General features: G+C 41.5%; 1 protein-coding gene across 1 annotated transcript; it reads left to right on the top strand.

Moving 5' to 3' along the window:
• The first annotated feature begins 2,297 nt into the window (after positions 1 to 2,297).
• On the top strand, positions 2,298 to 3,524 carry LOC139410152 (relaxin-3 receptor 1-like). The gene has a single exon (XM_071155597.1). It carries the CDS (start codon positions 2,298 to 2,300, stop codon positions 3,522 to 3,524), a length of 1,227 nt encoding a protein of 408 aa, XP_071011698.1.
• Positions 3,525 to 26,349: the final 22,825 nt, after the last annotated feature.

Genomic DNA, 26,349 nt, shown 5'->3' with positions numbered 1-26,349 from the left:
ACGTTAGCAACAACTGTCCTGGTTTAGGGACACCGAGCCCGTAGAGGTTAATCTAATTGCACTGTCCAATTTACAGTAGCTATTACAGTGAACAAATACCATGCTATCGTTTGAGGAGAGGGCACAACAACAAAACACTTTTATCAGGGTAACTGGTTTGATACATTCAACTCTGAAGGTAAATAATGTACTTATATTCAGTAATCTTGCTCAGATTTGTCGTCCTGGGGGTCCCAGAGATAAAATGTAGCACTGTTTAGTTTGATAAAATCCATTTTTGTATTCAAATGTAGGAACTGGGTTCTACAGTTTGAACCCCTGCTGTTTCTGCCCCACCACCACCAGGCCATCTAGATGTGTGAAGGTTAGTGTCTTTCTGTAGGGAGGCTAATGACCCATCGTGTGAGACATTCTTGGGATTGTGTAAACTTAAATGTTTTATTACTATAGCATTTTTATATGTTTTCGATAGTTATGTACTTGAAAATGTATCAATTGACCAATTCCGCTAATTTGAAAAAACTCCTGGCAGACTTGATACAAAATATAGTGTAGTAATGTAATGGAAAAGGAGGATACCTGATCAGTTGTACAGCTGAGTGCCTTCAACTGAAATGTGCCTTCTGCATTTAACCCAACCCCTCTGAATCAGAGATGTGCGAGGGGCTGCCTAAATCAACATCCACCTCTTTGGGGAACAGTGGGTTAACTGCCTTGCTCAGGGGGCAGAATGACAGATTTTTTACCTTGTCAGCTCGGGGATTCAATCCAGCAACCTTTCGGTTACTGGCCCAATGTTCTAACCACTAGGCTACCTGACATACTGTTTCACTGAATCAGTCTGAAATTTTTCACACACACTGCCATCTGGTGGCCAACATCTAAATTGTGCCTGAACTCATATTTGATTATATGACCTTTCTCTTGCTCTCAAAGATGATGAACATTTTTTTTTTTTTAAATGCATGTTTTTTTTTGTTTGTATTATCTTTTACCAGATCTAATGTATTATATTATTTTAAATTAATTTCAGATTTCCACAAACTTCAAAGTGTTTTCTTTCAAATGGTAGTCATTGACAAATATCAAGGCGAAGCAGGGCTTGCTTAAAACCCTGGATGAGAGACTGGAGGGTAACTGTAGATAGATCAATTCTCCAGTAGGGGGTGCAACCCAGCCTATAGTTTTTTTGCTGATATATATATATATATATATATATATATATATATATATATATATATATATTCAAAATACGTTGAAGATCTGACGTTGTTTTAAAGGTACAAATTCAACACATTTTATACAAGGTTTGTCTATGTTGAAAATTGGTTACCATGATGACATAATCCTGTTTTTGAAATTTCCACATCAATTCCACCATCAAAACTAAAATGTTAGACTTTTTTCAAATCCAATGTATTTTCCGTGTACATTCCACATCACAAACAATTTGACAAATTATGTTGAAAAAACATTTTTGAAAACATCCATAAAGAGATTATTTGTTGATTGATTATATCTGTTATTTTCCAATTGTCCAATTTGATCCCGAGCAGTAACATGTCCACAGTGAGCGCGTTGCCTCTTTTCTCTCCCCATCCTCTCTGTTCCAACATGTTTCCCACTCAGAGTAGTCAGAAAGTAGTAGTACAAGTGAAAACACCTTTGTTTATTCTGAGGGTGAGTCATAATCGTCTGAGAGGGCAAGATGAACAACTGTGATGATTCAATAGAACAAACTGCCCATTTAAGTGTTTTAAGAGTGGTGGACATAACCGGCCATTCAGGTGAATTAATGTGTTGTTTGTTTTGTTTAATCCAAAATTAATTTCATAACACCTTTACACACACCAAAGAAACTGAAGACACACAGCAAACAGGATTTAAATGAAATGTCAGTAAGTATTGAGCTTTATTTATGACGGATAGGATATGTGTACAGACATTGCAGGACGACCATGTCATTATCTGGGCTGTTTAAGGAGACAGGCTAGAAGCTGTGGTGATGATTACGAGCCTGAGCCTGAGCCTTGCGCGTGCCCGCGGAATCTATAAAAGAATGCGAGATGCACCCACTGAGCTGAGTGAAGTGAATTAGAGGCGATACGCGTGGTGGAGGAGGAGAGACACCTATACAGGAGGATAAATTTGGATTCAGCTAAAAGTCAGCTCCACAGAGAAACTAAATAGCACAGGTATGTTCAAAATGACATTTAGGCAACTTTTTCCCTCATCATGAATATCGCATCTCCTCCAATTGGTTTCTACTCCTGAGCATAACACGTCTCCAACATGCCATGCAGAGGGATTTGCGAATGAATGACTCAGCCATGCAACAGAATGACAGTGCACAGACCCTGGCACCAGAGGTTTGTGAGCAGGTGCTGGAGGATAATGCTGGACTGGGTTACGGTGGCTCTACTGGTAACCTGTCGCTGCGGTGCTGGCTATATTTCTTAAGCAAGGAATCTATCCTGGAACTGCAGGGCGATGGCTCCAGCATCACAGTGCGTGTGATGATAGCTCTGGTGTACTCCGTCGTGTGTGCACTGGGGCTAGTGGGGAACTCTCTGGCACTCTACCTGCTTCACTCACGCCACAGTCAGAAGCAGTCTTCCATCAACTGCTTTGTAATGGGCTTGGCTCTCACCGACCTGCAGTTTGTTCTCACACTCCCTTTTTGGGCTATTGACACGGCTCTGGACTTCCGCTGGCCCTTCGGCAAAGTAATGTGTAAGATCATCAGCTCCGTGACCGTCATGAACATGTACGCCAGCGTCTTCTTCCTGACTGCCATGAGTGTGGCACGGTACTACGCGGTGACCACGGCCCTCAAGATGCACAGCAGGCGGGCAGCGGCGGCTGGTGCCAAGTGGATCAGCCTGGGCATCTGGGTAGTGTCGCTGCTGGTCACCCTGCCCCATGCCATCTACTCCACCAGTGCCCAGCTGTACGACGAGGAGTTGTGTTTGGTGCGATTCTCTGAGTCGGGCAGCTGGGACCCTCAGCTGCTCCTGGGGCTGTACCAGCTACAGAAGGTACTGCTGGGCTTTCTCATCCCCTTGGTGGTCATCACTGTTTGTTACCTGCTGCTTCTGCGCTTCGTGCTGAGCCAACGCATCAGTGGAGCGACCAGCTCGGAGGGCTCGGAAGGCCGCCACAAGCACTGCTCCAAAGTCACCAAGTCGGTGGCCATCGTGGTGCTGTCCTTTTTTCTGTGCTGGCTGCCCAACCAGGCGCTGACACTGTGGGGCGCGCTGATTAAGTTTGACCTGGTGCACTTCAGCAACGCATATTACAACGCCCAGAACTACACCTTCCCTCTGACTGTATGTCTGGCTCACACCAACAGCTGCCTCAACCCTGTGTTGTACTGCATAATTCGCCGTGAGTACCGCACAGGCCTCAAAGAGCTGCTGCTGCGCGCCACACCCTCCCCAAGGAGCCTGGCCAACCTGCTGCCCCGCAAGGCCAAGGTGGCAGAGGCTCCCCCTGACATGGTGCTGGTCCAGATGGATGTTTGAGGCATTTCATGATATGCGTTTGTTGTGATTGAGGGAACAGCACCATCACAAGGAATGCCCATTAGGATGTGCCCTATTTTCTTTCCCCCTACTCAGATTCTCTTTGCCAGATGTGTTTTTCATCTGTCTCCTCCGGTGCTTCTCTGCCTTCCCGTAATTTGCCATGAATATGTAACAAGTAGCACTCATGTCAGGGGTCTCAATGAGTTCAAACCATAATGCTTCACCTTCTGCTTCGTACCTGCCAGATAAGACACAAGTTGCCATTCCACCTATGATCTCCATCAATTATCCATTTGTTTTCAATCATTTGAATTGGGTAATGTGCACTCAACAGAACACACTTTCTGCCGCGTATTGTATTCACGACATGATGAATAGATGAGACTGTCCATAGGATGCAAGAGTTTATTCAGACACACTAATGTCTGTGCAGGGTGTTATTGTCATGCAATTTAGTACCTTGTTATTGCATTTGTTCATGTCCTCCTATGCTATAACTGTCCTTGGTAGGTGTATCGATCCTTTAAATCATCAAATAAAACAGGAACTCAATTCTAATCTATTGATATGGTTCATTTGATATCATTTTGATTGGTGTTATTGTTATTACCAGAGCCATGTTAGCAAATGTCTCTCTCCAGGAAGCTTTGTTGTGTGCGCAAGCAACCGATTAGTAGAGTATTTTTTACTCCAAATAATATATATTTTTCTGATATAGACAAATAAAGGAGTGCGGTGGGAACACATTGTATGTGTGATAGAGCTGAATAGTTGATCAGAGGAACATACAGAGAGCAAGTTGTAGGTCACTGTCTTACACACTGCTGTACGCAAGGTCAGGGTCTCTTAGTGTGTCCACTAGAATGTACGAAAACTATTTTGATTTAAGGAATAGAAAAGTTGCATTACATTGCAACAACAAGACGACCTTGCTTACAGTCTTTGCTTTCTCTGTCTGTTAAACGTGAGCTGCGCACACACACTGAGCCGCTGCTTTGAGCCGTACAAAGTGAATTTATTATGGGATATCATCCTCCTACTCGTTCTTATATCTATATTAATAATTCAGTTTGAAGGAAATATATTTAAAAAAGTATGAAATAGTCGAAACCTTCAATGGAATGTGAACAAGTCTCTGTGAAATCATGTACTGTAAAGGTTATATTGCAAGAGCTACATGATTACTAATGTGATTCACCATTTTTTGTAATTGTGTTGCCTTGATCTCATTAGCTATATAAACTGTTTTAGTAAAGATTGAAATAAGATTTTAGTAAAATTGCAAGTGCATTATGTAGAACTAAGAAATAAACCAGTCAACTTGAACATCCTCTTTTGATGAATTGGGTCGTGTTTGAAATCAGAGCATATGGATGGGGATGTGGTATACACATGCAGGATCTTAATTTGAGCCAGTTCTATACAGCAGGAAAATAATCCTGCAGCAACAGGAAATGTGAATTATTATGTGGATTATAATTAATGGACATTTTGTAGGGGTTAATACATTTTTCATAAGGGAAAATTAAGTCTGAAAATTCAAAGTGGAAATTACAAACTTCAGAAGCCTTTTTAAACCTCAAATACACTACAAGTTTAAAATGTCCTGCATTGCAGGAAAGCTATCCTGCAACATTGTGATCAAATTCAGATCCTACAGCTTAGGGCTCCAGTGATGAAGTGGCTCTAATTGTGCTGTTAAGTACCTTAGAATAAGGGTTCACCAATAGGCGGCCCGATATTATTTGCCCCCCCCCTCAAGTTTTCTGAGCAAAAGTATACCAAGTATTCCCATGCATGAACAAAGAGGCATATGTGATCGTATCGCAATATAATTAAGGTTTTAAAATATTCTGTTTTTGTCAAATACTATATATGTTTGGGATTATTGCAGTCAATTTGCAGTGTACAAATGATTTATACATATGTTCTGGCACCCCGACCATCTGCTCAAGGAAAAATCGGCCTGTGGCTGAATGTCTTTGGGGACCCCTGCCTTTCATTGACATTCTCAGCATGCAGACAGGAATGTGGCTTTCTTTCTCACGTTGTAACGGCCATTGTTGGTGGAAGATGGTGAGGACCAAAATGCAGCGTGGTAAGTGTCCATATTGATAATTTATTTTCATAAGAACACTAAACAAACTAACAACGAAGAATGAACAAAACGAAACAGTCCTGTCTGGTGTAGACACAAAACAGAAAACAATCACCCACGAAACACAATAGAAAACAGGCTCCCTAAATATGGTTCTCAATCAGGGACAACAATTGACAGCTGCCTCTGATTGAGAACCATACCAGGCCAAACACAGAAATAGCAAATCATAGAAAAACTAACATAGACAACCCACCCAACTCATGCCCTGACCATACTAAAACAAAGACATAACAAAAGAACTAAGGTCAGAACGTGACACACGTAGCGTTAATTCTGAATTCACCAGGCTATTCTTCTTCTGCACTGAAAGACAAACTCTGGTGTTTACATCTGTCAAACTCTACCAAACATTCAGCCTGAGAAATGATGAGGATTCTTTCTTTTGTCAACCCCTAACAAATAAAATGCTTTGACACCACCAAGGGCTGCAGTGTCTGCTTGTTAACTCCTCTCCCAGGCACTTACAGCAATTTATCAATGAATCAGGGACCAATGCATATCCATAGGAAAATGTGTTTGCTATAATTCTGTTACGTTCCACTTGACTTTTAGCACTCTTTCTACTTATGCTGACATTGCCTTATAGCAATGCTTAGCAAAACATTCCGATTCATGATGAGCAAACTATTTGCAAACCATCTAAGAAATATAAATTGGTAATATCGTGATTGAAAGTGCAATCAGTAAACTACAGTCTAGACGTGTGCAGTATCTCTCCACTAATGATGTTACATATTGAGGCTCATGAATAATATAAGAAGTACAATGGGTCACGGAGACAGCCTATGAATACCAAAGCACATTGTCATAACCTTTATTTCAAATGAAGAGAGTTTTATTAAGTTCTCCCCAGTACTTGAAGGAGCGAGTGGAGATGGAGTCGAGAGGCACTTCCGGAGGTAATAAGCCAACTCATAAAACCTATTCTAGTAAGGTACTTATCTCTTTTTTCAGGGAGGATGGGGACAGGGAAGAGGACGGGGGATGGGACGATGATTTTAGAGAGCAAAGAAAGACAGAACACTTGATTTACCATACTGGGAGACTGTCTGAAGAGGAATCCTATTGAGATGCATTCAGCAGCTCACTGAGGAAAGGAGGATTCATCTTTATCTCCCATGAGGTGAATGACTGCGATTCATATTGACTGATTGCCATAAATGGCAGGGAGGACTGCAGATTAATTACTTTCATTGTTGAAACGTAGATCCATTCAGAAGCTTCCTAGGATTAATTGATTGCCTGGTTAAATGTAAACAGTAGATAGCATCTGCCGCGATTCCTCTCATCAGAGAATAGTTTTTTGTTTTTCCCCCCATCATCATTTCCTCTGATGGAAATTTTCCAGATACCTGTCAAATTATTCCACCTCTTCTGACCATTCCAACAACACACACATTCCAATCTTCAAGTCCATGATGGAATTAAATGTACTCTCATGTTGCCCGCAGCACCAGAAGGTGCTTATCTTTGAGTCCATTAAGAGCTGGGCCAAAACGAACTCTCATATTCCTAAAGCCTACTATTAATTCCTGACACTCTCCTCCCGACTTTGCATTTCCATCAACAACAACCCCCTCTGTATCTTACTTCCTCCCTCTCCTGGTGAATCTCACCCTCTACCACAGCTTTGATCCAGCTAAAAATGAAATCTCGACAGTTTTCAAAGTGCAAACTTCAGGCAAACTTCTCATGCCTACGCAGATTCATGACAACAAAGTGTGACAGTGGCAGGGATGCGCCCCTTTGACATCAAGGTCACTTTGACGTGACTCAGAGTATCATTGTGGCAGAAATGTACGCACACCCTTGATAGTGTGTGACTTTATCTAAAGATGTTCAATACACAGCATGTTACTCGCCTCATTGTACATCAAACTAGACAGGAAAGGAGATAATGACTACTACTTATAACAGCATCTCTGTCTACGGATAGGAGTAGAAATGGTTGCAGTAAACAATCATTTTTCAAGAAGGGCTATTTGTAATGATTGTGATATGTGGCCGTTTCATCGACTTCAGTTGCATGCATGTGGCCTGGGGAGAGCTAGGAGGGATCTCATGGTACAGAGACCCAGGGAGGCAGGTTCAATTCAAAACTTAGGCTTCTATTTAATGTTACATCAACACAAGCACTCCATGAGAATAGGCCTAAACTAGATCTTCAGTTATAAAACATGTTAAAACTGAAAAGTCTCTCTGCTCTACCATGTTGTAGGCTTTCTTTCAAGTCTGTCGTCGTTTAGGGCAGTGTGACAGCATCAATACGCTTGTTTTGAGTCAGTCTGGATAACCAATCTGCTACTTTTGTTGAATGCATCACAAACACACGGCATCTTCCTCATCCGACTTCCATTCAACAACAAGGAAGTGGAGATAATGACTAATACCCAGGGATGTAATCGGGTGTTAGTCATTATCTGTGAAAATTTCACAGGGGGACACTTTGACAAGTAAAAAACATTAGGGTCGTTCCATGTCGTTTCAGCAGGCCATGACCCTCACCATCTCAGATTGTTCTGAAATTGTTTCTGTAGTTAGAAACAGATAAGATAAGCATTCCGGCAATATTATTTTGCTGAAATTTAATTTGATCTGAGAAATTAAGCTAATTGATTGCACCCAAATTCACCATTTTAATTTATCGGATTCATATAATATTCAATAATTATAGTACCTACCATCTGATTTGGACCAAAGTGTTTTTGAACAATGGGTTAGACATGAGGAATCAAAAGAAATGGTCAACAGCCACCCATGGACACCCCACGCCATTCCCACCCCAGCAACGAGTATGTAGTATCAGTTCTCTATGTCTGACAAGTAGTATGGAACTGCGGCTGTCAGTATTGTCGATTTGATTTGATTTATTATTATAGTGCCATGCATCTTCAGGATGCCCAAATGGGCTTATAAAACACTGTATTTACTCTAGCAAAATACAATAATCATGTCCATATATCTACACATACATACATGTACAGTGCCTTGCGAAAGTATTTGGCCCCCTTGAACTTTGCGACCTTTTGCCACATTTCAGGCTTCAAACATAAAGATATAAAACTGTATTTTTTTGTGAAGAATCAACAACAAGTGGGACACAATCATGAAGTGGAACGACATTTATTGGATATTTCAAACTTTTTTAACAATTCAAAACCTGAAAAATTGGCCGTGCAAAATTATTCAGCCCCCTTAAGTTAATACTTTGTAGCGCCACCTTTTGCTGCGATTACAGCTGTAAGTCGCTTGGGGTATGTCTCTATCAGTTTTGCACATCGAGAGACTGAAATGTTTTCCCATTCCTCCTTGCAAAACAGCTTGAGCTCAGTGAGGTTGGATGGAGAGCATTTGTGAACAGCAGTTTTCAGTTCTTTCCACAGATTCTCGATTGGATTCAGGTCTGGACTTTGACTTGGCCATTCTAACACCTGGATATGTTTATTTTTGAACCATTCCATTGTAGATTTTGCTTTATGTTTTGGATCATTGTCTTGTTGGAAGACAAATCTCCGTCCCAGTCTCAGGTCTTTTGCAGACTCCATCAGGTTTTCTTCCAGAATGGTCCTGTATTTGGCTCCATCCATCTTCCCATCAATTTTAACCATCTTCCCTGTCCCTGCTGAAGAAAAGCAGGCCCAAACCATGATGCTGCCACCACCATGTTTGACAGTGGGGATGGTGTGTTCAGGGTGATGAGCTGTGTTGCTTTTACGCCAAACATAACGTTTTGCATTGTTGCCAAAAACTTCAATTTTGGTTTCATCTGACCAGAGCACCTTCTTCCACATGCTTGGTGTGTCTCCCAGGTGGCTTGTGGCAAACTTTAAACAACACTTTTTATGGATATCTTTAAGAAATGGCTTTCTTCTTGCCACTCTTCCATAAAGGCCAGATTTGTGCAATATACGACTGATTGTTGTCCTATGGACAGAGTCTCCCACCTCAGCTGTAAATCTCTGCAGTTCATCCAGAGTGATCATGGGCCTCTTGGCTGCATCTCTGATCAGTCTTCTCCTTGTATGAGCTGAAAGTTTAGAGGGACGGCCAGGTCTTGGTAGATTTGCAGTGGTCTGATACTCCTTCCAATTCAATATTATCGCTTGCACAGTGCTCCTTGGGATGTTTAAAGCTTGGGAAATCTGTTTGTATCCAAATCCGGCTTTAAACTTCTTCACAACAGTATCTCGGACCTGCCTGGTGTGTTCCTTGTTCTTCATGATGCTCTCTGCGCTTTTGACGGACCTCTGAGACTATCACAGTGCAGGTGCATTTATACGGAGACTTGATTACACACAGGTGGATTGTATTTATCATCATTAGTCATTTAGGTCAACATTGGATCATTCAGAGATCCTCACTGAACTTCTGGAGAGAGTTTGCTGCACTGAAAGTAAAGGGGCTGAATAATTTTGCACGCCCAATTTTTCAGTTTTTGATTTGTTAAAAAAGTTTGAAATATCCAATAAATGTCGTTCCACTTCATGATTGTGTCCCACTTGTTGTTGATTCTTCACAAAAAAATACAGTTTTATATCTTTATGTTTGAAGCCTGAAATGTGGCAAAAGGTCGCAAAGTACAAGGGGGCCGAATACTTTCGCAAGGCACTGTATATAAACATACATTCATAGGGCAGTGAAAGACTGTTGAGAAAACAAAACATTTAAAGTATAAAATGTATGTACCTTCCAAGCTTTGTAGGAAAGATTTGCAAACAGGAATACTTATTTCCTAAATAGCCATTCAAGTTTTTCTTCATCTCTAATCCAGAATAGTTCCTGTTTTCTTTGCAACATTTTAGCAAACAGTATAGTGCTCAAATCATCATATGTAGTATAATAAAACAGAATGTGCAGTTCATTCTCGACCTCCCCTAAATCACAGACAGTACATAGTCGCGCTTCTTCATCTATGTCATTGAACCTTCCTACTTCAATTGCCAGAGGCAGCATCCCGGCTCTCAACTGGGCACACAAGGACCTGTGGTGTTTTATCACAGTTAAAAACCTTTTTTATTTTTCTGTCCTCTGGCATATTGATGAGGCGGTTCCATAACCTAATCATTTCACCCCTCTGTCTTATTTCACAGGACTCCAAACATATGACTCCTTGAATAGCAACGCTTGGGTCCAAACCCAGAAAACATTGTATGGCTCTATTTATCAATATAGTTCGCTGTTTGGTTCCCAGATTCCAGATTCCAGCAGCACAGTTCAAGGTCTTCACATATTTTCTGTTTACTTACTACAGACCCCAACCCTCTACTTGCAGAATCTGATAAACACTTTATACCTTCTTCAAAGGTCATACATTCATCAAAAAGGAAACCAATGTACTTCAAGAAGGACAACCATCTCTGCAGTACTCCACCAATCAGGCCTTTGTGGTAGGCTGGCCAGGCGGAAGCCACTCCTCAGTAAAAGGCACATGACAGCCAACTTGGAGTTTGCCAAAAGGCACCTAAAGGACTCTGACCATGAGAAACACGATTCTCTGGTCTGATGAAACCAAGATTGAACTACTCTTTGACCTGAATGCCGTTGTTCGAGATGCAGTGCTTGGCCCTTTCTGAATCTCCTCTTACAGAACCTTAGCTTGTTGTCAAAGATATGTTGACACTGTTTAAACTCTTCTCTTAAACTTATTTTCATTGATTGTCTTTACATTTTAGGAACTTATTTTCTGCAACTCTTATTACAGACTGTAAATAACTTAACTCTTTATTCCAATATGGTTTATTCTCACCTCATAGCAGTAATAGCACCATCTAGTGGTCAGAACCTGGTAATATCAGGATGTTGGATGGGATATAAACTTAACTTCAATGACTAATTTCTCTGAACAGGGAAAAAAATCCAAATTCACTGAGAACACATTACATAAGATGAAGAAACAATACTATGAGCCGCAGTTCCATACTACTTGTCAGAAACATAGAACTGATACTACATACTCGTTGTTGGGGTGGGATTGGCATGGAATGTGGGGGTCCGTGTGTGGCTATCGACAATTTCTTTGGATTCCTCATGTCTAACTCATTGTTAGAAAACGATTGGTCCAAATTGGATGTTAGGTACAATATTTATTGAATATTATATGAATCCTATAAATTGTAAACAATTAGCTTAATTTCTCAAATTATATTTAAGCAAACTAAAGTTGCAGAAATGCTAATCTCATCTGTGAACAATCTGATATGGTGGGTTGTCACGTTCTGACCATAGTTCTTTTGTGTTTTCCTTGTTTTAGTGTTGGTCAGGACGTGAGTTGGGTGGGCATTCTGTTTTGTGTGTCTAGATTGTTTTTCTGTGTTCGGCCTAGTATGGTTCTCAATCAGAGGCAGGTGTCGTTAGTTGTCTCTGATTGAGAATCATACTTAAGTAGTCTGGGTTTCACTGTGTTTTTGTGGGTGATTGTTTCCGTGTTTTACACCACACGGTACTGTTTTCTGTTTTCGTTATTGACGGTACGTTTGTTTTGTATAGAGTGTTCAGTTTATGTGTTTAATAAACAACCATGGACACTTACCACGCCGCATATTGGTCCTCCGATCCTTCTCGCCTCTTCTCTTCAGACGAAGAGGAGGAAAACCATTACATGGGTGTTGAAATCTTCTTTCTTGTGCTTTTTGAGGTGGAATGACCCATTAGTCAAGCTGAATGTCCGGTCATGTGAGTTATCCAATTTACTTTCCAATTACATCCCTGCTAGTACTTACAGATGACATCTCTCCCATCAACATTATTTAATGTCTGTAACTGAAAATATGATTTTTGGAAAGTAGATTTCAACCCAACTTGGTTCCCAGTTGTAACATCTGGGTTCTTGCTATGGTAAAAGCCTGTCATAATAATGAGCAGGTCAAATACGGCAACCAAAGTGCAGCACATCACAACCAGGTCACCCCTATGTGAACCTATAAGGTCAGAGCGCAGAGAGCTCTAATTCCGCTTACAGCCAGTCTGATAGCCTTTCAGCTCCCCAGGCCATTCAGCACTAGAGAGCTTTAAATCCATGCAGTGCAAAGATCAATGAAAAATGGCATGAGAGATGTGATGACTTCTATGTAATTGCCTGAATCACTGCACGAATGCTAAATGTTCGGCCCATGTGTCCCCTACGTATTGAAAATGACAGAGCGATAGTAATTCCATAACTGCATGATAATAATTGAGAGCTCAGCATTCGGAGACCTTTCCCAGCTGCCCGGCTTGGATAAGGATCGTGACCAGCTCAGGGACAATGGATCAGCTCTGAAATACCAGCCCAGTCATTGTTTCAAGCCTTATCAAATTGTCTCACGTTGTAATAAACCTCTCTCTCTCCCCCTTTGCACCAGGAAGCATCAGGAAGCCTGTCCCTTGCCATCATTATCACCTGCGTCAGGACAAGCAGCTGAGACAAAACAAACAACCTTACACCACTCTCACTCCAGGTGTGCTGTCAAGGCCCATAAAGGTTGATTTGTGACACTGTGTCACAACTTGACCTTATCATGTTTTATGGCTTGAAGAAATGTGCATCTATAATTTGCACATGACAAGTGTTGAAAATCAATCCCATTGCAGTACATAGTTGGGTATTTATATAAGACTTCAACATAACCCTAGGCTACCACATAGAGAAAATGTATTAGAAATGAATAGAAAACCTCTCATCCAATAAGATTGATTAATTGATTAGGTTTAAATGGAAATCTTCCAGATGCTCAAAGCCCGTTACAATATAAAGGAGGGGGCAGGATGGGGGGTAATACAAAACAAAATAATTTAAAACTTTGGAAATATCATTGAGTATGAGCAGATAGCACCGGTAATGCATACTGTATCCAAATCAAAATTCCACGATGACATGCAATATCCTGAATTATGGATGATTAAATTATTTAGCTGTGCTGTGAGACACAATGGAGTCATGTGGCTTGTTTCTTAGTTGACGGATGTATTTCAATTACTATTATAACTGCTGTTCTGTTATTGAATAACTATTGTTGAATCAACAACATGCAAATAATAAACGGTGTAGTTTTTCTGCTATTTGAATCACAGTCTATTTCTATCACATTAATCCAGCTATTTTTTAAGGGAGCTCTCCCACTGATATTTCTGAAAATCAGTGAGAGATTGACTGCGTTTCTGTGACAACACCTCCCTTAAAACCAGGGCAGTGAGATTCACAGGATGTTCAGTTTAAATTGTAGCAATGTCTTCTCTGTGAAATTATTTGACTTGTGAGCATGTAATACAGCTTCTTACAGTTTCTCAGCAAAGCCAACATTTGTCCTATTTTCAAAATACATTTTTCTGTTTCCAATATATTACTGTATCCTATATATTTGCGAAAGGGTCCCCCTGAGGAAGAATGGATTTTTTTATTTATTTGCAGAGTATTTTGTGAAAGTTCAAGGGGATAAAATAACCCACGTACAGGGCCTTCAGAAAGTATTCACCCCCTTGACTTTTTACACATTTTGTGTTAAAGCCTGAATTTAAAATGTATTAAATTGAGATGTTTTGTCACTGGCCTACAAACAATACCCCACAACGTCAAAGTGGAATTAGGTTTTTAGAAATGCTTACAAATGAATAAAGAATGAAAGCTGAAATGTTTTCAACCCCTTTGTTATGACAATGTAAGTAGTGCGCTGAGAGTTGGGAAGCAAGTACAGGGGGTGAGTGTTTTAATAAGTAAACAATAAACACAAAACAAACAAACACGAAACAAACAACTGCAAAAAGAAATATTGCAAAGAATTTGGCAAAGCAATCCACTTTTTGTCCTGAATACAAAGTGTTATATTTGGGGCAAATCAAATACAACACATTACTAAGTATCACTGTCAATATTTTCAAGCATAGTGGTGGCTGCATCATGTTATGGGCATGCTTGTCATTGTTAACGACTGGGGAGTTTTTCAGGGTTAAAAAAAGAACGTAATGGAGCTAAGCACAGGCAACATCCTAGAGGAAAACCTGGTTCAGTCTGCTTTACACCAGACACTGGGGGAGGAATTCACCTTTCAGCAGAACATCGACCTAAAACACAAGGACAAATATCCACTGGAGTTGTTTACCAAGAAGACAGTGAATGTTCATGAGTGGCCTAGTTACGGTGTTGACTTAAATCGCCTTGACAATCTATGGCAAGACATGAAAATGGTTGTCTAGCAATGATCAACAATCAATTTGACCAAGCTTGAAGAATTTTCTAAAGAATAATGGGCAAATGTGGTACAATCCAGGTCTGGAAAGCTCTTAGAGATTTACCCAGAAAGACAAACAGCTGTAATAGCTGCCAAAGGTGCTTCTGCAAAGTATTGACTCAGGGGTGTGAATACTTATTTAATCACGATAAACTGAGTATACAAAACAGGTAAATCCAGGTGAAAGCTGTGATCCCTTATTGATGTCATTTGTTAAATCCACTGTGTAGATGAAAGGCAGGAGACAGGATAAAACATTATTTTTAATCTTTGAGACAATTGAGACATGGATTGTGTATGTACACCATTCAGAGAGTGAATGTGCAAGACAAAATATTTAAGAGCCTTTGAACAAGGTATGGTAGTAGGTGCCAGAACTTTTTTCTTCCACTTTGATAGATTATTTTGTGTAGAAAACATTTAATAGATTTTAATCCCCCCAAAATTAATAGATTTTAAACCCAATTTGTAACACAACAAAATGTGGACAAAGTCAAGTGGTTTGAATACTTTCTGAAGCCACTGTACCTTATAACTTATAACTTAAAAAGTCGAAAACTTTAACAGCATCCATATAAAGTAGCCCCTGCTTCCTGGAAAGATGTGTTAAAATAAACGTGTAAGACTTTAGCACTACTGTTTGCACACCCGCTTGTGGCCTACATTCTAAATGTGTGATCAGAATCATGTGAATTTAGGACATGCAAATCATTCAGAGTTCTGAGATACATAATTAATTAAGGTTCATTACTGTGGATTGGAAATAACTGAAGGTACAAATTATGTAAATTAGCAATTCCCAGTGCCAGTTCCAGTGCCAGCTCCACCTCAAGTCTCGATCCTGCAATTGCTGTGAAATTGTGTTAATTGATCTAGATTATGCTCCTATCCATTATGTGATAGGGCCACTTTTCATATCTGCTCTCAGATGGTACAAGATTAGAGACTTTAGCATACATCAGTTCATGAAATATAGCAGTTGATAACGTTTCAATATGTAACTCTTAGTGCAATGTACTACTTTCATTCAATGATTTTGTGTGTTGTGCGCTGGATTGTTGTTTGACCATTACTATTTACCAAGTCTATGGTGGCGTCAGTGTCGGTCTCGTCAGGAAAAAAAAATAAGACCTTCGCCAAAACAAAGATGATTCTGCCGAGTTGTTTAAGGAAAAAAAGAGAGGAATGCTCCACATCACTCTCTCACTTGAGTATCTTACCTAGTTATTTTCTGATGATATCATTTTGCTCTTTTGTAGCTTTGGCAACTATGTGTGTGCTTTCTATTACTGTTTACTCTCCCTGTAGGCTTTACAGACGCTTCCCACCCCTTGGCCACAACCCTTCTAATTTAGTGTAGCCTGCGCGCACAACCCATGTGGAATTTCTGCTGTCTGGCAGAGTTTGGAACTGCCGATCTGCGGTCAAGAACATTGAGTTCATCTCAGCCTATGCTGCCCTTCAGTATCTTGCCCTTTTGGCCTTGACAGAGACATGGATCACCCCAGAGAACACTGCTACTCCAGCTGCTTGCTCTTCATCTGACTACGTTTTCTCTCATAGTCCAAGAGCATCTGGTCGTCGCTATGGTGGCACAAGGCTACTCATTTCCCCTAACTGGAGATGTTCTCTTTTCTCCCTCTCTCACGTGTCCATCTCCTCATTTGAATTCCATGCTATCACTGTCACTTGTCCACTCAATCTTAACATTGTTGTCATCTATTGCACCAGGTGCCCTTGGAAAGTTACTCAATGAGCTTGTCACCTTGAGAAGCTTGTTTCCTGATGATGGCTCACCGCTCTTCATACTTGGCGGCTTCAACCTCCCGACGTCTGCCTTCGATTAATTTCTTTCCAATTCTCTCTTTCCCCTCCTTGCCTCTTTCGACCTCACCCTTTTCCACTCCCCTCCAACTCACAAGGCAGGCAATACGCTTGACCTCATCTTTACTAGAGGCTGTTCGCCTATTTATTTCACTGCAACCCCCCTTTGGGTCTCTGACCCCATCCCCTTCTCTTTTCTCCAAACCATCTCAGGTGACCTTCTCCCATTCCTCACTTCCCTCATCAACTGCTCCCTGACCACTGGCTGCTTACCCTCGGACTTCAAAATGGCCCGAGTCACTCCACTCCTCAAGAAATAAACACTCGACTCATCTGATGTCAAAAACTATATACCTGTATCCCTTCTTGCTTTTCTTTCCAAAACACTTGATCGTGCTGTATCTGATCAACTCTCTCACATGACGTGGAGAGGATCTGAGTCTGCACCACGTACTCTTACTACTGGTGTCCCCCAGGGCTCGGTTCAAGGCCCTCTCCTTTTCTCTCTATACACCAAGTCACTCGGCTCCGTCATATCCTCACATGGTCTCTCCTATCAATGCTATGTGGATGACACTCAATTACTTTTCTCCTTCTTCCACCTTCTGACACCAAGGTGGCGACACACATCTCTGCATGCCTGGCAGATATCTCAGCTTGGATATTGGTCCACCACCCCAAGCTCATCAAGATGGAGCTGCTCTTCCTCCCATTCAAAGACCATCACAGTAGATAACTCCACAGTGTCGCCTTCCCAGAGTGCAAAGACCCTTGGCGTGACCCTGGACAAGACCATGTTGTTCTCTGCAAACATTAAACCAGTGACTTGCTCCTGCAAAGTCTTTAAATGGATAGTTTGGGATTTTGGAAATGAAGAACTTTACCTACTTCTTCAGAGTCAGATGAACTCTGGAGAACATTTGTATCTCTGCGGCCAGTATGAAAGAAGTTAGAGGCCGTTTCACGCCAAAGCAAACTAGTGTCTTCGGATATAGCTAAAGACTGTCTACAGGTGCAGCTAGCCATTCTTTGTGCTAAGCTAGCGAAACGTCCTATGATATCCTTCATACTGAATGCAGACACATAAAAATGCTTTATTATAAACTACAAGCACTACACTCAGCAGACCAGGGCAATCCCTCAGTCCAGGTGAATATAAAATCGATGCATAAAAAAAATCTAATTAAGAGAAAACGACACAAGGTGTTTTGGTGCACACGCAAGAATGCATCGCTTAGCTCTGTCAAAGATGTGAGTGTCTTTGTAGAGGAGAGTTCAGAGAATGTAGAGACAGGCCTTGAGACTCTGCTGTATCCTCAGGTATGGAAAGTGAAGCTTCATCCAAGCATGAACTGCCTTGAAGTACTCTGTGATCACTCTCACTTACTGTATGTTTACCCACCGCACTGCTGGTGGATAGGTAAAAACAGCATCAAACAAGGTAACACAAGGTACTCCGGGCAGAGACATAGAAATGTAGGGATATAGGAATGGTCTGTTATAGTTTCTGTAAATGCAGCAAGCTACTTTATAATGAAGCCGTATTATGTCATTAAAGTGTTTTGATGAAATATCTCCTGTTTTCCTACATCCATTTCTATTGAAAGAAGAAGAATTATCAAAGACTTGCCGCGGGTGACACAGATTGAAGTTGGTTGCTCTTATCTTGTAAGGAGCATAAAGATACACTACATTCAGAATTGGTTCTGCCTTCTGTGGGTTTCAGTTTTAAAAATAAATGAAATCAAACTACTTGAAATTATACTGCATTCATAATTTCATTAACAATAACACATTTAAGAGCTTTTCAAATAAAAATGGCACAAATACAATATGTAAGAGGTCGGCATGGGAGTGGACAGGTGTCACTACGCCTATCAGTCAACAGGTCCAGATTCCAAAAAGGTCCAGATTCCAACAGGTCCATATGCCCAATGCCTCACATGTTACACTGGTTACACATGTTGAAGCTTAATATACTAAAAGCTGTTTTCATAATGGTAGATTTGCACCATATTCCAGTCAGACATTTACTAGTATTATTGATTATGTGCAATATTGTCACGCTCGTTAGTATAGATGGACCAAGGTGCAGCGTATGTAGAGTTCCACATTATTTATTAGAGAGTGAAACTTAGAAAAAAAAAAAACAATAAAGAATAAACAAACCGTGACGACAATGCAGTGCTAACAGGCAACTAAACAAACAATATCCCATAACCCACAGGTGGAAAAAAATAAACTTAAGTGTGATCCCCAATTAGAGACAACGATTACCAGCTGCCTCTAATTGGAAATCACCGCAAAACCTGAAACAAAAAGGGAGGGTTAGGGGGGGGGGGGTGTCTAGTGTCGGTGGCAGCTCTGGTGTGGGGCAAAGTACCCGCTCATCCGCCAGCATCTGGGGCGGCTCTGGTGCGGGGTGAAGTACCCGCTCATCCTGCGGATCCAGCCATGGACCCAGGCTGAACACTGTGCCTGGACTGGACCTAGATGCCGAGGAAGGCTCCTGCCTTGGAGTGGGACTGGACGCCGTGTCTGGACTGGACATCGGTGCAGGGAAAAGCTCCCGCCATGGAGCTGGACTGGACGCTGTGCCTGGACTTGGCACCAACGCCGAAGAAGACTCTGGCCTTGGAGCTGGACTGGACGCCATGCTTTGACTGGGCATCAGCGCAGGGGAAGGCTCCGGCCATGGAGCTGGAGGTTCCGGACCGCGGGACCGTCGCCGGAGGCTCCGGACCGCGGGACCGTCGCCGGAAGCTCCGGACCACGGAACCGTCGCCGGAAGCTCCGGACCGCGGAACCGTCGCCGGAAGCTCCGGACCGCGGAACCGTCGCCGGTAGCTCCGGACCGCGGAACCGTCGCCGGAAGCTCCGGACCGCGGAACCGTCGCCGGAAGCTCCGGACTGGGAACCGTCGCCGGAAGCTCCGGACTGGGGAGGCGCACTGGAGGCCTGATGCATGGGGCCGGCACAGGTGGCCCCGGACTGGTGAAACGCACTTCAGGGCGAGTACGGGGAGAAGGCACAGGACGTACCTGACTGGGAACACGCACTTCTTTTTTTGACACTTATTTTGGTGAATTTTACCCCCTTTTCTCCCCAATTTCGTGGTATCCAATTGTTAGTAGTTACTATCTTGTCTCATCGCTACAACTCCCGTACGGGCTCGGGAGAGACGAAGGTCGAAAGCCATGCGTCCTCCGAAACACAACCCAACCAAGCCGCACTGCTTCTTAACACAGCGCGCACCTCAAATACACATCAAGTTTTAAATGTATTGCATTGCAGGAAAATTCTCCTGCAACATGGGGATCAAATTAAGATCCAACATCTGTGGTGAACACCTTTCAATGACGATGTGAGAAGCAGGCAGATGGATTGTCTGATTGTATTACCTGGAGTGTCTGTTCTGGAACAGAACCATGTAAGCCCTGGTATGCACTGACCATTCCCACTAGTCACAGACATCAATTCAACGTCTATTCCAAGTTGGTTCAACGTAATTTATTTGAAATGATGTTGAAACAACATTGATTTAACCAGTGTGTGCCCAGTGGGTTGTTTCTTATTCATTGGAATCTACCACCATGTCCTTGGAAGCACTTGAGCTCCCTGAAGGTGGGTTGAATTGAAAGAAAATTGAACTTGTATTTATTCAGGGGAGCCCAGTTAAGGCCAGGGTCTGATTCATAATAGTACAAACATTTTCACAATCAAGAAAATGAACTTTCCAAATAATACAACAAGAAAAAATTAATAAATGCAACACCAGAGTCCTAAACTGCCCTAGACACCAGGGAATCAAGATTGTGCAGGTTATTCCAACAATGGGGGACACTAAAAGTAAAGGAGGATTTGATTGAGACCAGAGGAACCTCAAGACTTAAACAACCCTATGAGCGGGATTGGTAGCTCATTCTTTTATACGTTAGCAACAAAGTTAGGTAATTTGGAAGCTTGGGTAGTAGAGAGTTGTAAACAAAAAGGGAGTAATGAATGGATCTATGGGACTTCAATGAGGACCAGCCAACCTTGAGATACAGGATGCAGTGGTGAGAATTTAAACTATCACGTGTGATAAAGTGAAGAGCGCTGTGGTAGTTGGCATACAAAGGATTAAGAGTAGTGGCTGCTGCAATCTGGTAAATGGTGTCACCGTAGTCAAGAACTGTCAGGAAAGTTGACTGTACAATCCTGAAAAACTCCCCAGTCCTTAACAATTACAGACATGCCCATAACATGATGCAGCCACCATTATGCTTGAAAATATGGAGTGGTAGGTACTCAGTAATGTGTTTTATTGGATTTTCCCCAAACATAACACTTTGTATTCAGGACAAAAAGTTAATTGCCTTGCCAAATCTTTGCAGTATTACTTTATTGCCTTGTTGCAAACAGGATGTCTTTTTTTTTAAAACATATTTTTGTTCCCCCTCAATTTCATGGTATCCAATAGATACTTACGGTCTTGTCCCATTGCTGCTACTCCCCTATGGACTCGGGAGAGGCGAAGGTCAAGAGCTATGCATCCTCCACAACACAACCCTGCCAATCCTCACTGCTCTCTTAACCCGGAAGCACCCACAAGGAGTCGCTAGAACACAATGGGACAAGGAAATCCCAGCCAGCCAAACCTTCCCCTAACGACGCTAGGCCAATTGTGCACCACCTCACGTATCTCCCGGGTTCGATCCTGGATCCTGATCCTGTGACGCAGCCCAGGATTGAACCCAGGTCTGAAGTCCCGCCTCATGCCTTAAATTGCTGTGATGCAGTGAGTTAGACCATTGAACCACTCGGGAGGCACTAGAATGCATGTTTTGGAATATCTTTATTCTGTAACAGGCTTCCTTCTTTTCACTCTGTCATTTAGGTTAGTGTTGCAGAGTAACTACAATGTTGTTGATCCATCCTCAGTTTTCTCCTATCACAGCCATTAAACTGTTATAAAGTCACAATTGGAAACAGTTGGAAGGAAGCCTGTATCTTTGTAGTGACTGCGTGTATTGATACACCACCCAAAATGTAATTCACAACTTTACCATTCTCAAAGGGATAGTCAATGTCTGTTTGTTTTATTTTTACTCATCTACCAATAGGTTCCCTTCTTTGCAAGGCATTGGAAATCCTCCCTGGTCTTTGTGATTGAATCTGTTAAAAATCATTGTTCGACTGAGGGACCTCATAGATAATTGTATCTGTGGGGAACAGAGATGAGGTAGTCATTCAAAAATCATGTTAAACACTATTATTGCACACAGTGAGTCCATGCAACTTATTATGCAAATGTTTTATCCTGAACTAATTTAGGCTTGCCATAACAAAGGGTTTGAATACGTATTGACTCAAGACATTACACCTTTCGGAAAGCATTCAGATCCCTTGACATTTTGTTATGTTACAGCCATATTCTAAAATGGATGTAATTGTTTTTTTTCCCCTCATTAATCTACACACAGTACCCAATATGACAAAGCAAAAACAGTTTTTTGGAAATTTTTGAAAATGTATATATTTTTAAATTTATGTCTGAAATATCACATTTACGTAAGTATTGAGACCCTTTACTCAGTACTTTGCTGAAGCACCGATGGCAGTAATTACAGCCTCGAGTCTTCTTGGGTATGACACTACAAGCTTGGCACACCTGTATTTGGAGAGTTTCTCCCATTCTGCTCTGCAGATCCTCTCAAGCTCTGTCAGGTTGGATGCGGAGCGTTGCTGCACAGCCATGGTCAAGTCTCTCCAGAGTTGTTCAATCAGGTTCAAGTCTGGGCTCTGACTGGACCACTCAAGGACATTCAGAGACTTGTCCCGAAGCCCTTCCTGCATTGTCTTGGCGTGTGCTTAGGGTTGTTGTCCTGTTGGAAGGTGAACCTTCACCCCAGTCTGAGGTCCTGAGCGCTCTGGAGCAGGTTTTCATCAAGGATCTTAAATCCGTTCATCTTTTCTTGGATCCTGACTAGTCTCCCAGTCCCTGCCGCTGAAAAACATCCCCACAGCATGATGCTGCCACCACCATGCTTCGCTGTAGGGATGGTGACAGATTTCCTCCGGACGTAACGTTTGGCTTTCAGGCCAAATAGTTCAATCTTGGTTTCATCAGACCAGAGAATTTTGTTTTTCATGGTCTGAGACACCTTTAGGTGCCTTTTGGCAAACTCCAAGCAGGCTGTCATGTGCCTTTTACTGAGGAGTGGCTTCCTTCTGGACACTCTACCATAAAAGCCTGATTGGTGGAGTGCTGCAGAGATAGTGGTCCTTCTGGAAGTTTTCTCCCATCTCCACAGAGGAACTCTGGAGCTATGTCAGAGTGATCACCTCCCTGACCAAGACCCTGACCCCCGATTGCTCAGTTTGGCTGGGTGGCCAGCTCTAGGAAGAGTCTTGGTGGTTCCAAACTTCTTCCATTTAGGAATGATGGAGGTCACGGTGTTCTTAGGGACCTTCAATGCTGCAGAAATGTTTTGGTACCCTTCCCCAGATCTGCGCCTCGACACAATCCTGTCTGGAAGCTCTACGGACAATTCATTTGACCTCATGGCTTGGTTTTTGCTCTAACATGCACTGTCAACTATGTGACATATACTGTAGACAGCTGTGTGCCTTTTCAAATCATGTCCAGTCAATTGGATTTGCCACAGGTGGACTCCAATCAAGTTGTAGAAAGACCTCAAGGATGATAATTGGAAACAGGATGCACCTGAGCTCAATTCCGAGTCTCATAGTAAAGGGTCTGAAAACCTATGTAAATAAGGTATTTCTGTTTTCTATTTTTAAAACATTTGCCAGAATTATTTTCACTTTGCCTTCATGGGTTTGTTTGTAGATTGATGAGTACATTTGTTATTTAATACGTTTTAGAATAAGACTGTAACGTAACAAAATGTGGAAAAAGTCAAGGGGTCTGAATACTTTCCGAATGCACTGTATGCTGGGTCAGGATTATCATTGAAAAGGGGATGCTGTAAAATCCATATAGTATAATAATTAATGCCATTTAGCAGATGCTTATCCAAAGTGACTTACACTAGTGCATGCATACATTTTCGTGTTGGTGACCTCAGCTGGATATGGATTTGGGTTACATATACACCCATCACAATCTGATGAATTGCATTGTTATTGCTCAACAAATGGATTGGCAAAGTCAAAACAATAAACACAGACCTTAATAGTAAAAAAGGACAAAAACAAATCAAAATAATTATGATAATGAGCCTTAATTACAGTAAATTGACAAGTAACAACGACTAGATGAGATTTACATAACAATCTTAGTCTAGTCTACTCAATGCATAAAGAGTGTTTAGTTTGATTACTGTCATTGATGATGCCATTAATAAGTCACTAGTATGTGTGTGTACTCTTTGTGTGTGTGAGTACATAATAATATGTTCAATAGTATGTGTGTGTACTCTTTGTGTGTGTGAGTACATAGTAATATGTTCAATAGTATGTGTGTGTACTCTTTGTGTGTGTGAGTACATAATAATATGTTCAATAGTATGTGTGTGTACTCTTTGTGTGTGTGAGTACATAATAATATGTTCAATAGTATGTCACAGCCACATAATTTTTGCAACATTTACAAAATCTAAATATGGAACACATGACCCATCAAAAGAAAAAGCAAGTGTTGTTGAAGTTGAAACGTATACACTTGTTAAAGCGCAGACAAGTCTGCCCAAAGATTGACATCCTCATTTCAGTCTACTCAATACATAAACAGCTTCTCGCTCTTTGAGCCCCTTCCTTATTTCACTTTAATGACGATACTGGAGTATTATTTCAAATAGGGCATTTACTGACAAAAATCTTTCTGAATTACCATCCATAAGTCTAAATGCATGCAATAATCTGTTGACCAGAATTTGTAAGAATTTTTAGAAAACATTATTATACTGCAACCTGATATGTCATGTTTATATGTATTCATCTCCTCCTCTAAGACCAACTCATCATGTTTCAATGTTGTTAATTGTCTGACATTCTACATCCGCGGGCCTTTATCTCTACAACATAACCATGGATACAAAAACATTAGCTTACATTCACTGGCAATTATATGATTTTTGCAAAGACATTTTCAGAATAACCTCGTAACATACACGCTCACACTACCTCTCAATATACAGGGATGCCACTCGCTGCTTTGCTTTCATACTGTAAACAAGTAAATTAAGAGAGATTATGATTTACTGGCTATTTCAGAACTAGATATTAGACAATAACACAATGGGCCACTTATCAGCCAGATCCTGTTCAGTGGACAGACTCTATAGATGTCTCTCAAGGAAAACGGAATCATCATGGCTGTAGTGACTGATAACCTTGTTATTAATAGTATGTCCTCAATCATCCTCACCATCGGTCTGATCTATCATTGTTTAGGATGTTAAAAAAAGACAGGAACAATTTGCAGGACTTTTTTTGCTAACAGTTTGGTCCATAACCATCAACTGCAAAGGACCTATAAAGGTAGATGGGCACTTCCAGCTCTATTGAGGTAGGCTATGAAGTATCTGAATAAAGTCGCTTTTCACCCGATTATCATTTTACTTTTGGGGGAATTTGAATATCTTGCTTTTACATCTGGAAAATGAGGTCACTCAATAAATGGATGAACTCAACTAATTTGGCAACAACATGGAGAGTCACAGAGGAGTATCAGTGACATATGCAAGTAAGATTGCTCCCATAAATAGATGTGCTAGTTGCTGATGGAACAACAGTGTGGGAGCAAATCTCTATGTGAAGTGATGGGCAGATAATTAAGAATGAATGAGTCGAGTTGTGTTGAAGGGTCCCTTGGTCACACTGAGACACTTCCCTTATGGAAAAAGATTGCAGTCAAAGTGCAGTATAGCTGCAGTACACTGTAGTATGACTCCAGTCAGAGTGCAGTATAACTGCAGTACACTGTAGTATAACTCCAGTCAGAGTGCAGTATAACTGCAGTACACTGTAGTATAACTCCAGTCAGAGTGCAGTATAACTGCAGTACACTGTAGTATAACTCCAGTCAGAGTGCAGTATAACTGCAGTACACTGTACTATAACTCCAGTCAGAGTGCAGTATAACTGCAGTACACTGTAGTATAACTCCAGTCAGAGTGCAGTATAACTGCAGTACGCTGCAATTACTGCATCCAAAATACCACAGTCGACTGCAGTTACTGCACTTTTAACACAGGGTCAAGAGTGGGTCAAAAGGAAAAACAGGGAAGCTTGTTGAGACAACAGTAAGAGTGGTTGGGAGTGTGTGGGCTGCAATGAAAGCCTGAGTCACAAACCTTTTCTGATTCTACTCTTCATTAAATCCTGAAACACACAGAGAATCTCACTGCCGATAGACTGCCGTTAGGTACTTATCACAGTGGGTCCATTTTCTTGCTAGAACAAGAGCGGTACCTGCTGCATGCCGACCCGGTAGCGACCAACCTGCCGTTTCTACTTGTAGAATCGCAATGCTCGTCAGTTGCCAACAACTTGACTTAGAGCCAATCAATGAACACAAACCCCCACGTGCAGGAGCCAACAGGAGTGACAACAAAAAAAAAAAAAAGTTTTTTTTTCTCCATACAGTACATCCACTGTTAAATGTCATGGGCCAGTCACACTTCAT

Source organism: Oncorhynchus clarkii, chromosome 5 (assembly GCF_045791955.1).
Source record: "Oncorhynchus clarkii lewisi isolate Uvic-CL-2024 chromosome 5, UVic_Ocla_1.0, whole genome shotgun sequence".
NCBI lineage: Eukaryota > Metazoa > Chordata > Actinopteri > Salmoniformes > Salmonidae > Oncorhynchus > Oncorhynchus clarkii.
The sequence above is the reverse complement of the archived record's forward strand: the minus strand, read 5'-3'. Positions and strand labels throughout refer to the sequence as shown.